Here is a 16,914-nt window from a genome sequence, read left to right as displayed (position 1 = left end):
CCTATGTTCCTTGATGGAATCTAATGGTGATACCTAACTAACTAACTAAACCTATATTACGTGACAACATCTAAAGATATGAATATTCAAGAAGTTGTAGAAACAAGCCAGTGAGGATGATTCACTTTCAATCAGTTATTGTATCTTGTAAGTAGAGACATCCTGAAAACTTCTGTAAAACACTCGCTACTTTATAAAGAGTTTAACCTGACCATCCACGTATGAAAATAAACATGAAAATTTATGTTATCGTCATGAATACGGACTTTCTTTCTGTATCTCTCTTTGACATCATAATATTTGGTACTGCTATCAAACCAGGCTACCGACATATCAGTAACAAACACTACTTAAAAATAAACAAAACTTCCATATTGACCAAGGACTTTGCACGAGATTAGATGCGCATGTGCTCTTCATACCACTGTTGATAGAGCGTGTATTTCAAGTAATGATGGACGTCAAGTTACCTGTTTATATAACTTATCTTTTTGTTGTCCAAGTTTAGAGTACGTCAGTTGTGTACTGTGTCCATTAATTCGTCTATATCGTTACTGGCCCATCGATAGCGCGGTAAACAGTTCTCGATCAAACAATACTGCATATGAGAGGTAAGTTCAATTGTTAGAAGTTTATTAGGTATAATTCAGGTTTGAGTCATTATTAAGATATTATTGTCTGATTTATTTTTTTAGGCAAATAATTAAAACTGAAAATTTACTCTCGTCGGCCAGTTTTATGTAACTGACAGTAGTGACTCCGGAGTTTAGCCTGATTGGATGTACACCTCGATTTACGCACGTTAAATAGTCTCTCTTTCCAGCCGTTAATTAGTAAGAAAAGCACAATTGTATGTAAATATTACGGTTTACCCAGTTTTTGCGTTTCGTTTATGAACCGTATTATATCTCACGATATAATACCATATAATTGAATTTTCAAAAAATATACAAAGAAAGAGTATAATTAATTTCTGTTTTATTTTTACAGTTTCGAGCTCGCGTTTGATTAATTACGAAATTTAAGTTTTATTTACATTGCATGTCATGAAAGAAGACAACAAAATTATTTAATAGTTATTTATGAGAAACGTTGGTTTCTAAGAGACTATAACTGACATTATAACAGTTTGTGATTAATTTAGGGACATCTAAAACAGGAACAAACAAGACAATTCTAACAAACATTGTCCAGTAGAGGCAATCACCTTAATTACTTTAATCACACTTATGCTTATTTAAGTCAGTGATTAATTTGGGCACATCTAAGACCAATGTTTATAACTGTCTTATCCGAAATTCTGTGTGGGACATCACTTAACTATCATTTTTGACGACCTTAATTAAAATTGCAATCTCTTCTAGTTTATGATAATTTTTTTTTTAGTTTATAATGTATAACTCAAACAGCAGGAAAATTTGTTCATAATGAACTTGGAAGGTACAAATGTAGTTTTAAAACTAATTTAAAAAGTTTAAACCCTAGAAATTAGTCTTACTTCTGTATATTACCGGAACATTTCTCAACTTCAGTAAAATTAAAAAGGAAGTTCCAGGAACCTGTTGTGACTGTTAACTGATGACTTCCTTCTCGGTTGTCGAAACAAGGAAGAGATTATTATTTAAAGCTGGTCTCTGTTAATGGTGTGTTAAGAGCACCAAACGTTTACAATTCTACTATTATCTTATTTCACCAAGAAGGCTCGTATTGCCCAAAATAACTGTCTAAATTAAGGATAATTTGAGGACATTAAGCCTATACAAAACAAGCATCATTCTAATAGCCCACATCAAACACGAAGAATCACATTATCCAACTTAGATCTGTATGTTAATGATACCAAACTTTACAAACACAAACACTTTACTAAATCTCCATCTCAAACAAATAAGTAAAATTTAGTTTAAAAGATAGACCTGAACAATGTATAAATGTTTCACTAACATTATTGAAATCCCTTTGGCTGCTTAGATAGTTGTTTTTTCATACAAATCTATTCAGGTACCAGAAACATATTTATTACATTTTCCATCCAGTAAACATTCCAGGCATTAAGTTTCTGAGTTTTCTGTCCATTCAGCGATAAGTTCTGAGCTTCTTGTACAATCAACGTTATGTCCTAAGTTTTTCTCTATAATTAACGATAACTTCTGAATAATTTCTTGTCCAATCAACATTCAGTTCTGAAAAATTTATTATAAAATCAACATTAAGTTCCGAAGAATTTCTTGTTCAATCAACATTAAGTTCTGAAGAAAATTTTGTCCATCCAACGTTAAGTTCCGAGGAAGTTATTGACCAATAAACGACAAAGTCTTTGCACATAAAAAAAAACCCTGAAATAGTATAAATCCTAAAATTCAGAATAGCAAACTAATTATCTAATGTTTGTAGTATTAAATAATCCTTTGGTGATAAATTTAAACTCTTAAGCCTATAAAACACATTGGTATTTGGAAATATAGTTACCTTAACTCTAACACATAATTACATAATGTCACTAAACCGAGTTTTTAAAGAAAAGTATGTATTAACCAATTAATTTTAACTCTCATAAATTTTGCATTTAATATTCTAATGGTAATAAAGTGACATTTTTCAGCCTAATATTCACTACTACATTCCTATGACATTGGAATCTTTATTACCCATGTCTTAATGTACATTGATTTTAATGTGCACATTAAACCACCATTCGGACCTTGGTCATCAGCTAAGTGCTTTTGTCGTTAGCAGTGTTTTCGGTCTTCAATCCAAGAACATCTGATAAGGTTGGGCCTGCTTAGCGAAATTACCAAACATCAAAACAGAATTGTTACGTGAAAAGCTTCATATTACAAGCCTATCACATGCGACCAATGTAGTTGTTACTATTTAAGAAATTGAACGTTACGTATGGAATGTAGCAAATACTATAACTAAAACGTCTACTAAATTATTTGAATTTAATATTATAAATTATAAAATCACTTAAGAAGTTTTGTCTAATTTAGTAAGTGACAAATTCCGGGTAAATATCTGTAGAGGAAAAGACACTAGTATTAAACTAATTATGATAAATAACATAATATAATTGGCCATCAGTATTACATTCACTTTTTCAAACCCATGATTCTTACCACGTTTTTTTTTTTTCTTTCTGATAACGTATGATAGTCTTAGACATTTGATATCAAATGGCTGTTATGAAGTGCTAACAACGTAATTTAATCACGTTGAATGGTAAAATCAATAATATTTTACTGGTTAAGTTACGTTAATTTGCTGATTTCCATCTTTTAGGCCGCTCACGATGTGGAGGGTGTTCCTGTTGTCACTTCTGTTTACTTTCCCAGGATGTTTGGCTCAAGACAGAAACCATTTTATTAGCGGATGTGAGATTTTTTAAATTTATTAACGTAAAAATAAATAATGTAATGTGCATTACCTAGAAACCACGTTTTGTTTATGTGTGTACACCTTGAATCTTTAATTTACCATTTAAGCTAAAACATAACAATAATTTGATTGTTGCATAGATATGTACCGCATCTCTTTCCGTACGATTGCCAGATCAAAAATAATATATTTTTAACAAATTGATAAAAGCTCATTGACCCTGCCTTGTAAGGTTCAGGTTACATGACCCACAGTGTATGATTCGGTCTGTGTACTATAAATCTTGTGTAGGATATTTGCAAAAAACTGTTACATGGAGATTTTCTATGAGTCACATTTTAGTGATGGGGGCGTTGTCGTCGACTAACCACATGATAGTTTTTCATAAAGTGAGAATTTACATTGGTCAGCTTCTGCTGACGTTGCAATCATCTAGAATGGCTAGCTTTGCGAATAGTGTAACTTGAATCGACAAACGTTCCAAATGTTCTCTGCCTGGTTATTAAAACTTAACTGAAACCTGTACTTGTTGAAAAGGTACTTCACATTTTATAATCTATAAACTTAGATTTTCTCAGAAAATCCTGGTTACGAAATTGAAAATTTTCTACGAATATTAATCTCAATGAGGGTCAGGCCTGTTAATCTCGAACTTGGAAAATAAGATAAAACACAAACCATCTGTGAAAACCAAGGAACTGATTAAGAAAGATTTCAGATAGGTGAGCTATTTTGGGCTGGCCGTTTAATATTTGAAGAAATTATGTATTTAATGGGTAAAGTTCTTGTAGCCATTTCGGATATATGAAACTTTGGATACTTAAAGATTTTTCCATAAATACGGATTTTAATTAACAGAGGGAGTGTTATCCAATTGTCCAAAAGTATGAATCCTAGATTAAGTTGCACTTGTTGAATTAATATATTGATGATTGATTGATCGATCGGTATAAGTTTCAGTTTAAAATAAAAACATCTGGCGATCAGATCCCATTTTACTTAATAAAACATGTATTCCTTTCTTTATTCAATTAATTATTTTTCTCTCAGTAATACTTATCTTTAAATGTATGACTTAATTCTTAGTTACTTCAAACACAATTAATTTCTGCGTCTAGTTTTGTTTCTGTGAATTTCGCGCAAAGCTACACCAGGGATATCTGCGCTAGCCGTCCCTAATTTAACAATATAAGACTAGAGAGAAGGCAGCTAGTCATCACCACCCACCGTCAACTCTTCATCTATTCTTTTATCTACAAATAGTGGGATTGACCAATGGCTGAAAGGGCGAGGATGTTTGGCGCAACCGGGATTCGAACCCGCGGATTACGAGTCGAGTGTCTTATCCACCTGACCATGCCGGGCCTTCTGCGTCTCGAGGAACGAGTGTTGAAATTTGTTACAGCTACGTGGTTGCAGGTTATTGAACAGGAACAGAGTAGTAAAGAGATGAGTGGCTCTATACGTAAAGTGTAGTAACATCTTGTTGAAGTTGAGGATATTAAAGATAACGACAAGAAGACTGAATCCATTTGGGTATTTGTTAGTGGATATATAGAGAAAAAGCTTTAAGTTGGAATTTGTTACAGACAACTAAATCATACTAATGATATTAGGAACTTTACAATGAGGTTAAGCTATTGATTAGGTCATAATTATGGGTAATTTTAATTTAAGGCATATAGTTTGGGAAATGCTATATTTAAAACAATGAGGGGTTTGGAAACTGTTCATAATGGCTTTCTTCACCAATTAGTCAAGGAACCTATTAGAAACAATTTTATTTTAGATTTATTGTTGACTTCAAGTGTATAAATGATCGAAGGGGTGGAAACTGGGGAACATCTGGGTGCAAGTGATCATTGCTCCGTTATCCATTGATGTTTTTCTGTATTGAGATAAGATATGTTTTGCAGAGATGCAACAAGAATTATATGTTGTGAACTGGGCAACTGAATTATTTGGAGACACTGATCAGGTGTGAAAAATGTTTAAAGATATTTTTAAATATTCAAGTTAAACATATTTCTTATGGAAAAAACTGGCTGTAAATGAGAAACTAGATTAGCTAACAACTAAATAGAACAAATTTAAATTGACTGGTATGACAGAAGGCTTAGAAGATTATAGCAGATGAAGAAAATTGGTGAAAGATAAAATCATGGAATCAAGATGGACGTATGAACAAAGGTTGGCTAAAAAAAAAAAATTATATTTCTTACATTAAGGGAAATCAAAATGTTAGAATGGGGGTAGAACCCTTGAGAGATGGAAAAGGAAAACTTGAATCCGATGTGATTGCTGGGTTATTAAATTTTGCTTTTTCTTTGGTATTTACTAACAAAGATTCAAGCAGTATTCCCCCATCTTAAACAGTTGACAGATGAAAACAATATGGAACAAGATGACTGCTTTAATTCTGACCTGGTTAACATTTTGGGAAGTTTAGAAAAGATTAAATCTCCTGGGCCAAATAATATTTTCTCAAGGGTTTTGAAGGAGGCTAAATGTTCGATATGTGAGCAACTTACTGCTATTTCTTGTCAGTCTTTGAATATTGGGCAGAAACCAGACATTGGAAGTTAGCTAATGTAGTTCCTCGTTTCCAGGGGAAGTGATAAAAATTTGTCCCAGTAACTACAGACCCATTAGTCTTACATCAATTATGGAAAACGTTCTGGAAAGTGTGTTAAAAGGTGCTTCACAAAGTCATTTTAAAAAGTTTAGAATTTTATTGGATACTCAACACAATTTCACTGAGGGAAAATCTTGCCTTATAAATGAAAATCCTTGAAAATGTTACTGCTTATGTAAATGAAGGTAGGAGTGTAGATTTGGTGCATCAGAATTTTCAGAAAGCATTTGACAAGGTGCCACCTAAAAGGTTTGTAAAAATAATTTTATCTGTAGATGTATGGAATAATTTAGCAAATTGGATAGAAGAGTAGATGGATAGATGGAAGTAAGCAGTGGATTGTTGCAAAAGAAGTTCAGTCAAACTAGGTTAAAGTCACAGGTGGTGTACCTCAAGAATCAGTCTTAGGACCTTTGTTCTTTTTTATTTACATCAGTGGCGAAGGTGAGGGAATAGTCAATACATTACTTAAATTTGCAGATCATATTAAGATCTTGAGTGTTCCTGGCTGTAAAGAAGATGTTACTGCTTTAGAAAAGAATTTAGATCATTTAGGCCCGGCATAGTATTAAGGCATGCGACTCGTAATCTGAGGGTCGCGGGTTCGCATCCCCCGTCGCGCCAAACATGCTCGCCCTTTCAGCCGTGGGGACGTTATAATGTGACGATCAATCTCACTATTCGTTGGTAAAAGAGTAGCCTATGAATTGGCGGTGGGTGGTGATGACTAAGTGCCTTCCCTCTAGTCTTATACTAAAAAATTAGGAACGGCTAGCGCAGAAAGCCCTCGTGTAGCTTTGCACGAAATTAAAAAAAACAAACAAACAATCTTTATATATTTAAAATTATTTTATTTCTTTAAAAAATCTCTTCTAACTGTGTGTTTTCTTATTGGGAAGCCATATTGGGCTATCTACTGAGCCCACCGAGGGGAATCGATCCCCTGATTTTAGCGTTGTAAATCCGTAGACATACCGCTGTACTATTGATATTAAACCAATTCAGATATTTTTTCCACCTTTTTAGTGCCTCCAAAAACTGTGGTAAGTCAAAAGGATCAATTTATCGAAGTACAAGAAGGAGCGACAGTCCACCTGGAATGCAACGCCAAGGCAGACTCCGGTAAACTATTTTATGAGTGGTATAAAGATGGGGAAATTCTAGAGACTTACTTTCGTAAAAGGTTGGACATAACAGAAGAAACTGGGATTTTACAGATAAGGTCAACGAGATGTTCTGATAGTGGGGTGTACACCTGTGAAGCTGTCAATGGATTTGGAAGTGTCAAGTTCAACATAAACTTACGAGTTATTGGTATGTGTTTAAACAATAGTTTGTTCTTATTCTGTTACAGTAACTCTCCTACATGTTTGTGGTGTGGTAAAGACATTGTTCTTTGTTTCGATAAATGCTCAACTCCAGGATGTGCGTCTTCACTAGTGTTTATCAAGCTAATTAAATAAACTAACTTAATATTATGAAGTTTTCTAACTATTGGTTTGATTTTCTAACAAAGAGAATTCGAGGTCGTAAGCGTTAGGGTTGCTTATTCGTTTAATTTTTTTCTTTGCATTTCAAAAGCTCGCGAAAAACTAACTGAATAAAAATGTGTCTCTTGTTAGTTTGTCCTGGTATAAAGACACCACAAGGAGCGCTTATATATAACTGTACATACACATTTATTTATAACAGTTATTTACTGGAACTTTATAACTATTAAATAGTTTATGGGCTATGAAACTAAGAAAAATTAATGCTTAAGCGGTTTTAGGTCTTATAGTAGAGACGTGAAAGTTAAATGACTTGTCCAGTTACGTGACCTGCTGTTTAGTCTTCTTGGAAATCCAATTGTTTATTTCAATAAATGATACTTAAGTAATGTTTAAAATGTTTTTTTTAATAAAATAAAACAACGGGACTAATAGTACATTTAGAGAAACCATCGACAACGAAGAAAAGCTTTGGTTCTTTCGAGTTTATACGTAGCAGCTGTAAACTCAAGAGCGAAACTATGTATTCTGCCTATAGCGAAACTTATATACCAAACACACCAAAGTAAAGAGATGTACTTATAACTTCTTACAAGTTGTTTGTATCAATGGATTTCGTAGCATAATTGTACAATTTAGTTTAAATGTTTATTTTATTGTGGATAACCTCCAGAGAAACTTTAAGGTTATTCACGTTGAATGAAACTTAGTGTTGCTATGAAACCGGTTGAAAGGAGGATTTATAAATAAAGAAACAAAAAGTATAACTCGAGGTTTATTAGACAAGTTCATTTTGACGTAAAACCCCCTAGAATTACAGTTTATATTAATATTATATACACACACATATATATATATACATATATATACATTTCTATAATTTATACTATAGCAGATCCAAGTCATCAAAAACCTCAAATACAGACCCCTCACTCGCAGAATATCACTGTTAATGAAGGTGATCCAGTGGTTCTACAATGTAAAGTTTCAAGTACAAGTGAACCAGTCATAAAGGTAAGTGTCATGACACTTTTCAACAGTCTTACTTTCACTTTTAACAAATTTGTAACACAAAACTATACATTTTTCGCAAACTCAATTGAATTTATCCACATTACTGTACAGTGTTGTGTGTCGTTTTTATTTTAATTACTGTACAGTGTGTTGTGTCGTTTTTATTTACATTACTGTACAGTTTGTTGTGTCGTTTTTATTTACATTACTGTACAGTTTGTTGTGTCGTTTTTACTTACATTACTGTACAGTTTGTTGTGTCGTTTTTACTTACATTACTGTACAGTGTGTTGTGTCGTTTTTATTTTCATTACTGTACAGTTTGTTGTGTCGTTTTTACTTACATTACTGTACAGTGTGTTGTGTCGTTTTTATTTTCATTACTGTGTACAGTGTGTGTGTCGTTTTTACTTACATTACTGTGCAGTTTGTTGCGTCGTTTTTATCTTCATTACTGTATAGTGTTGTCTGTCGTTTTTATCTACATTACTGTACAGTGTGTTGTGTCGTTTTTATTTTCATTACTGTACAGTGTGTTGTGTCGTTTTTACTTACATTACTGTACAGTGTGTTGTGTCGTTTTTATTTTCATTACTGTACAGTGTGTTGTGTCGTTTTTACTTACATTACTGTGCAGTTTGTTGCGTCGTTTTTATCTTCATTACTGTATAGTGTGTGTCGTTTTTATCTACATTACTGTACAGTGTGTTGTGTCGTTTTTATTTTCATTACTGTACAGTGTGTTGTGTCGTTTTTACTTACATTACTGTACAGTGTTGTTGTGTCGTTTTTATTTTCATTACTGTGCAGTTTGTTGCGTCGTTTTTATCTTCATTACTGTATAGTTTGTTGTGTTGTTTTTATCTACATTACTGTACAGTGTTGTGTGTCGTTTTTATTCACATTACTGTAATGTTTCTTGTGTCGTTTTTATCTACATTACTGTACAGTTTGTTGTGTCGTTTCTATCCACATCACTGGTCAGTGCGATGTATCGTTTTTATGCACATTACTGGACAATATTTTGTGGTAGCCAAAAGATAAATATAATGGTACTTTCACATAACTCATTTTTAAAACCCATAGCAAAATAACTAATATGTTAACTGAATAATTTGTCCGTTATATCGTGCATGAAATAAATAAAATAATTTGTTGTGTCACTTATTAAAAGAAAAACATTTCTACACTATCTCATTGTGTATCTCTTTTCAGTAAATGATACGCTTTTTACAGATTTCAGAAGACTTGAACTCTTTCGAATTATTTTGTTATATATAGCATTTACACAGCACCGACTTTTAACGCAGGAGTTCAAAAGTTTTTGATGAATTTCTCACTCTCGAAAAACCTTACCTACCTTTAAAACTGGACTCCTTCCAACACAGGTATAACTTCGGCATAACCCATTCAATCACCAGAATTACCCGCCCTCTACACGATTCTGAGCGTGCAAGAACTGTCACAGAGTAATAAGCGCGAAACGCTGCTCATTTATTCGACAACGCCCTCTACGCGACTTCCACTGTACAGTGCCAATAACGCGTAAATTTCACATTGCTTTTCATTCAAAGTAAGAGTTGTCAAAGCAGCATACTCAGGGATAAATTTACACAAACCTTCCTGGAAGCTCCAACAAGCACAATGAAAGAAATTGGACTTATTCTGGACTTTTCCATTCACAAGAAAAAATATGCACCCTCTACACTATCCCATCCTATTGAAATACATATTATCTTCAAGTTACTATGTTAGGTTGATACACGGTTTGAGAAGCAATTTTTCCGAACTGTTATTTTGATTCCTATTGTCTATTATCGTGATTAACTTAATGTCTTAACTTATCAAGTTGAAATATGGAGTGGCCCAAAACATCTCATCTTAATCCATAATAGACCAAAACTCTCTCACTATTGTCCACAATTAACCAAATTTCTATTACCCTAGGCCACAGGGGACCGGCATGGCCAGGAGGTTAAAGCACTCGATTTGTAGTCTGAGAGTCGCGGGTTCGAATCCCTGTCACACCAAACATGCTCGCCCTTTCAGCCGTGGGGGCGTTATAATTTAATGGTCAATCCTACTATTCGTTGGTAAAAGAGTATTTCAAGAGTTGGCGGTGGGTGGTGGTGACTAGCAGCCTTCCCTCTAGTCTTACACTACTAAATTAAGGACGGCTAGAGCAGATGGCCCTCTAGTGGCTTTGCGCGAAATTCAAAATAAACCAAACCCAAACCCTAGTCCACAGTGAGCCAAAACGCTTTCACTGTAGTCCACAATGTACCAAAATTCTCCCATACTCGTTCACGTATTTAAAATCACTTGAACCAGAAAAATAATGACGGCATGTAGCCGAAGTTTCCATGAAAAATAATGACGGCATGTAGCCGAAGTTTCCATGGTTATTTTACCAGCTTACAAATACTTATCGGCAGCGAAGTCATCGTGTTTATTTTATCTCAAATTATGGTACACAACCGAAATTAATTTTCATGTCGTATGAAAATCGGTTCAAATAAACTATCGCTTCACCATAATAAAATGATTGAATTAAAAGACTGTGTTTTAAGCTACTTGGTGAGTTCGTTTCTCACCTAATAAACAGGTGCATGTTATGAACTTTACGTGTAAGGATATACAGCGATACCTCTTATGAACATCTCATCCTAGGTTTATGATGTTCAGTGTTATAACCTAGACGAATATCGTATTGCATAACAAATGACAGTAGCATTAGGTATACGTGCGAAAAAAGACGTTTTTTTCGTAACAATATTTTCTGCCATGAATTAATATTGTTAACGTTTCTTATGCCAGTTCAGAGAAAATGATTTTTTTTAATTTCATATAATATTTTTTGCCATTTTGATTTCATGAAATAAAAGTTTGGTGAAGTAACTGGACTTTACTTTTTGGAAATAATGGTAGTTCATAACACATATATGTATTTTCTTCTTGTCTAGTGGTTAAAACAAATTTCGGCGAAAGGAAAGACACGAAAAAAATTACTCAAAACTCCTGGGTTTAGATACAAAAAAGACTATTATATAGTTCTGCAAGATTCTTCAAGAGTTCGAGAAATAGATGGTCATTACACAAACAAACTTGAGATCGCATCAGCCAGGAAATCAGACGCCGGCAAATACATCTGTTTGGCTGCAAATTATGAAGGTTTCAGATCAACGGAGGTTATTTTACGGGTCGTTCATCCTATTAGTAAGTTCCTTTTACCTATCATAGATGGCGCTCTATTGAGATGCCAAATTACTCATCTCAATGCACATGGCCTTGTCCTTTCGAATCCCAAAGTATCGAATTTCTAAAACGAATGTGAAATAAAATCACGTAAAGTCTTTGGTGATTCCAAACTCTATTTTCTTTTTATAAAACATCAACTGTTTTAACAGTGACGAATTATGTTTTACAACATGTCAAATTAAATATTTCGCTACATATGTTAGACTTATCAACGTTCTTTGGTTATTATAGAGATAGAGAAAAACTTAGAAATAGATACAAAACTGCATGTACAGCGTTGTCAAACTTTGAAATATAAACATGTTCATAAATCTCTCTTTAAAAAAAAAGTCTATCCCAAATCTTCAAGAAAAATCTATCAGCAACCTGCTAATAAGAACAAATAGAAAGCTGGTGCAGTTTGTTTGTTACACTTAGTATATAAACGTAGGTTATTAAACAGACAATTGAAGTTATAAAAAGTTTTACATTTCAAGTATATTTTTCATATTCACTTTCTCTTTACATGGGAAATGTTTACGTTTTTCCAAGATTAAATTTAAGTTAAAATTGTTAGACTAACACATTAAATAAAAGAAACATGAGTTTCAGTGTTATGTACAGAAGTAGGTAGTAAGATATATGCAATTAAGAGCTTGAGTTTTAGTGTTACGTACAAAAGTAGGTAGTATGATATATTTAGTTAGGGGCTTGAGTTTCAGTGTTATGTACAGAAGTAGGTAGTATGATATATGTCATTAGGAGTTTGAGTTTTAGTGTTATGTACAAAAGTAGGTAGTATGATATATTTAGTTAGGGGCTTGAGTTTCAGTGTTATGTACAAAAGTAGGTAGTAAGATATATGTCATTAGGAGTTTGAGTTTTAGTGTTATGTACAGAAGTAGGTAGTATGATATATGTCATTAGGAGTTTGAGTTTTAGTGTTATGTACAAAAGTAGGTAGTATGATATATTTAGTTAGGGGCTTGAGTTTCAGTGTTATGTACAAAAGTAGGTAGTATGATATGTGTAATTAGGAGTTTGAGTTTCAGTGTTATGTACAAAAGTAGGTAGTATGATATGTGTAATTAGGAGTTTGAGTTTCAGTGTTATGTACAAAAGTAGGTAGTATGATATGTGTCATTAGGAGTTTGAGTTTTAGTGTTATGTACACTAGTAGGTAGTAAGATATATGTCATTAGGAGCTTAAGTTTCAGTGTTATGTACAGAAGTAGGTAGTATGATATATGTTATTAGGAGCTTGAGTTTCAGTGTTATGTACCGAAGTAGGTAGTATGATATATGTCATTAGGAGCTTGAGTGTCAGTGTTATGTACATTAGTAGGTAGTATGATATATGTCATTAGGAGCTTGAGTGTCAGTGTTATGTACATTAGTAGGTAGTATGATATAGGTAATTACGAGCTTGAGTTTCAGTATGTTATCTATTGTAGTACGTAAAGAGATGGTTACAAATGTTTAGTCGGAAGACTTAATTAATTGTAAAAATGAAACTACAATGTAATAAGGATAAATTGTTTATCTAAAATTGAGAAAGAATATAACACTTTTAAATGGTAAAAGTATATAAAATCTTTAATACGTTGGCTGTATTAATTCGCAAATATCATCGGCCATAATCCCAATAACGTTTCATTAGATCCTGCCATCTTTGACAGATTAGACAGTCTTCAATTCTCATTGAAGAACTGTTTAGTTCATAGTTGATAAACAGAACTAACTCTTAACTGAAAATAATTTAACACCTAAATAACGAAAGGACTTTAATTCATAGTTGGCAGGAAGCCGATTAGAAAAGGGGAGAACATGGGACGAAAACATTAAAGTTGTATGAATAACAAATCATAAAAATGAGACAAAATTTAATTAATAAGCAACGTAAGAAACAAGGAATAATACAAAAATGTGCATATATATTTCTGTCTTTGACTAATACAATATTTATTTCAATCAACTATATATACAACGTTTTAGGTATTTGGTGTGAACTATTTAGGCTTTAATGCCATCCATTTGACATTGTTTAACTGTTTGTTGATAAGCGCAAGTGGCTATCAACCTGTGTCCACCACAGACAGTTATAAAATTTAGTTTATAGCATTATTATTGAGCCACGGGGACAAGAAACTAGTAAGATTTATTTGTAACAACAGACAAATTGTTTAACAAACTTTGATGGTATTTGTACCAATAGGTTGTGAAATAGACAACTGTTGAAAGAGTTCACTGAGTTGATTAATATTCCATGGTTTGGTTATAACGATTTTGTAATGTATTCACATATATTATATGATAGTGGGTTTAGGATTCACATTTACATAAGTAGACGTCCCTCATAGGATAGAAATAAATTTACAGACTTACAAAACTAGAATCCAAGGTTCAATTCCCCGTGATAAACAAAACCCGGATAAGCTCTTCTGTAGGTTGGCGCGAAAAACATCCAATATTTAAACTGAAAAATAGAGCTGGCCCCATCTATTAGTGTTTTATATAACCTTTAAAACTGGATTAGGTATGTCTTTTACATACAACTATAACACTAGATAAACGTTCTTTCACGATTGGTCAAAAACAGAAATGAAAACAAAAAGATCTAAATGATAAGGGCCCGGCATGGCCTAGCGCGTAAGGCGTGCGACTCGTAATCCGCGGGTTCGCGCCCGTGTCGCGCTGAACATGCTCGCCCTCCCAGCCGTGGGGGTGTATAATGTGACGGTCAATCCCACTATTCGTTGGTAAAGAGTAGCCCAAGAGTTGGCGGTGGGTGGTGATGACTAGCTGCCTTCCCTCTAGTCTTACACTGCTAAATTAGGGACGGCTAGCACAGATAGCCCTCGAGTAGCTTTGTGCGAAATTTCCAAACAAACAAACAATCTAAATGATAAGTAAATATAAGTGAAGAACATTAAGGATCATAACGTTATTTTAATATGGCCCTGGTTTACTTCAGCACCACCTACATTTTATTTATATACTAAGAACGTAAAGTGAGTGTTCTTAAGTGGAAAAAAATAGTATATTAAAAAAAAGGCCCACGCATCTGTTAGTTTCCGTAGTTAGTCTTCACGCTTTTACTAGCAAGTACAACCTAATCACAGTTAATATAAATAGCTTACGATATAAAGTATAGGTGGTGAGAGAACCATACAGCCCACAGATTTGCTAGTTTATTCAGCTATGTAAAAGCATATGTGGAACACACTTACCGACTTACAGAATGTATTAAACGCTATCAAGAGACTTATCTTAATTATTTTTTTTATAGATACGTCACATGATCAAGAACTTGGCGAAGTAAAAGGTAAAACTAACCAAACATATTTGTCTAGTAAAGGAGTTTGGGCAACTAAAGTAACTAGTACCACAGGATTTACGTTTGCCATCACAATAATAACATCGGTGTGCATTGTGGCAGTTGTGCTCGCGATGTTACTCGGGGTCATGTTACGTGAATCGAGGAGTTCACGAGACAATTGTGGACATAAGGGAAGCCCTACAGAAGTTCCTCTCACAGCAACCAATGAGAAAGCACCAAATCTAGAGGTCTCGAAAGTTCACTGTCATCAACATCATCACCACGAGCACCATTACCACTATTTACCCTGATCAAGATAAAAAACTCTCCCATGATCTGGAAATTGGGAAATTTGTTACAAATCTTATTGTGTTGTTTGTTTTATTTATGCAGTTTGTCATCCATTTTTTGCTCGACATCAGCTGCAATCACTTTTATCAGATTCTGAGACGAACCCGAGTATTTCACAAACTGTCATTTGTCTACGAGCGTCTACTGTGTTCATTGTCGAGTTTCAATTGTTTTAAGATCATTTCAAGCAAAACTACATGTTTCTACAAGTACCCTAGGAATGTAAAACAACTGTACAAATTAAGACAAAAGAGGGAGAAATACCTATATAGCATTTAAACTGTCCCATTTTGTGTTGTTTCGTGATTCTTATTGTACAAACTTTAGAAAATTACTGTATGTGAGTGTGTATAACACTTTATAACTGAATAAATACTTTTATACTTTTGTAAATTTGTTTGTTTTGAATTTCGCGCAAAGCTACACGAGGGCTATTTGCCCCTAGCCATTCCTAATTTAGCAGTGTAAGACTACCCACCACCAACTCTTGGGCTACTCTTTTACTGATGAAGAGGGGGATTGACCTTTCCATTATAATTTCCCCACGACTGAAAGGGCGAGCATGTTTGGTGTGACGGGGATTCAAACCCGCAACCCTCAGATTACGAGTCGAGTACCTTAACCATCTGGCCACTGGATCGGTAAATTTGTTTTGTTAGTTAAGGAGAACTAGACATAAGTAAGGCCTTTGTACCACACAAGAAACGAGCTCTCTACAGGAGCACTCATAATAAGACTCCACACAACAAAGTACACCTGTACAGGAGATTAAATATGAAACACCACAACAACAAACTACCCCTATACAAGAGACTGAATGTTCAAACACTACACACCAAACTGCTCCTATATAGGAAATTGAATGTTCAAAGATTACACATCAAATCAGTCCTAAATAAAACTTTGAGCATTTTATATATAAAGCTAAACAAAACAGTCCTCGTTAGGACTGGGCAGATTGTAAATTTAACTAAAACTTGTATAATTGTGAAGTATTGTATACAGATTATTAAGTTGCAATATATTAAAATATTAATTTTATGATTTTAAAATATTAACGAATAAATGGATGGTGAAGTGAAGTTATAGTAAAACGTTGATCTAATGTGTATACAGATACTAATTTTGTGCTAAGATTTATAGAGCATGAAATAAACATTTTTGATTTCTTAACAAAACTCTTGAATTAATCTCCAGGCTGTGGTATTATTGAACTGCCAGTCCTCTAAAAACACATTTTGGAATTATGTGTCCCCTAATAGCTTGTTTTCGAACTATACACCATCTAGCGCCATTTTATTAAACTATGACGTTACCATATACCTCCCTCACCCTGAGTGGTCTCCATTCACTAATAGCTCCCCACAGTGGTTCAGGCTGAATGGTTATTCATACTCAACAAACCAGTATTCTCTAGCAGCTTGCCAACTATAATGTGTACAGTAAATTACAAGCCCATTTCTTATCAAACTCAAATAATTGGTCAATCT

The 16,914-nt window shown here is 33.8% G+C and overlaps 1 protein-coding gene across 1 annotated transcript; it reads left to right on the top strand.

Annotated features, from left to right (window-relative positions):
- The first annotated feature begins 400 nt into the window (after positions 1-400).
- LOC143223716 (fibroblast growth factor receptor-like 1) lies at positions 401-15,817 on the top strand. Its single transcript, XM_076452039.1, has 6 exons — positions 401-611; positions 3,283-3,374; positions 7,040-7,327; positions 8,396-8,517; positions 11,481-11,733; positions 15,044-15,817. Exons 2-6 carry the CDS (start codon positions 3,293-3,295, stop codon positions 15,382-15,384), a joined length of 1,086 nt encoding a protein of 361 aa, XP_076308154.1. The 5' UTR covers positions 401-611; positions 3,283-3,292; the 3' UTR covers positions 15,385-15,817.
- Positions 15,818-16,914: the final 1,097 nt, after the last annotated feature.

Source organism: Tachypleus tridentatus, chromosome 8 (genome assembly GCF_004210375.1).
Source record: "Tachypleus tridentatus isolate NWPU-2018 chromosome 8, ASM421037v1, whole genome shotgun sequence".
In the NCBI taxonomy this organism is placed as follows: domain Eukaryota; kingdom Metazoa; phylum Arthropoda; class Merostomata; order Xiphosura; family Limulidae; genus Tachypleus; species Tachypleus tridentatus.
This window is presented reverse-complemented; position numbering and strand designations above follow the sequence as displayed.

Bases quoted from the DNA above. Each gene is read 5' to 3' on its own strand.
- LOC143223716 (XM_076452039.1), top strand. From the start codon at position 3,293: ATGTGGAGGGTGTTCCTGTTGTCACTTCTGTTTACTTTCCCAGGATGT. The intron at 3,375-7,039 runs GTGAGATTTTTT...CCACCTTTTTAG, and splicing joins AAACCATTTTATTAGCGGAT to TGCCTCCAAAAACTGTGGTA. The intron at 8,518-11,480 runs GTAAGTGTCATG...CTTCTTGTCTAG, and splicing joins CAAGTGAACCAGTCATAAAG to TGGTTAAAACAAATTTCGGC.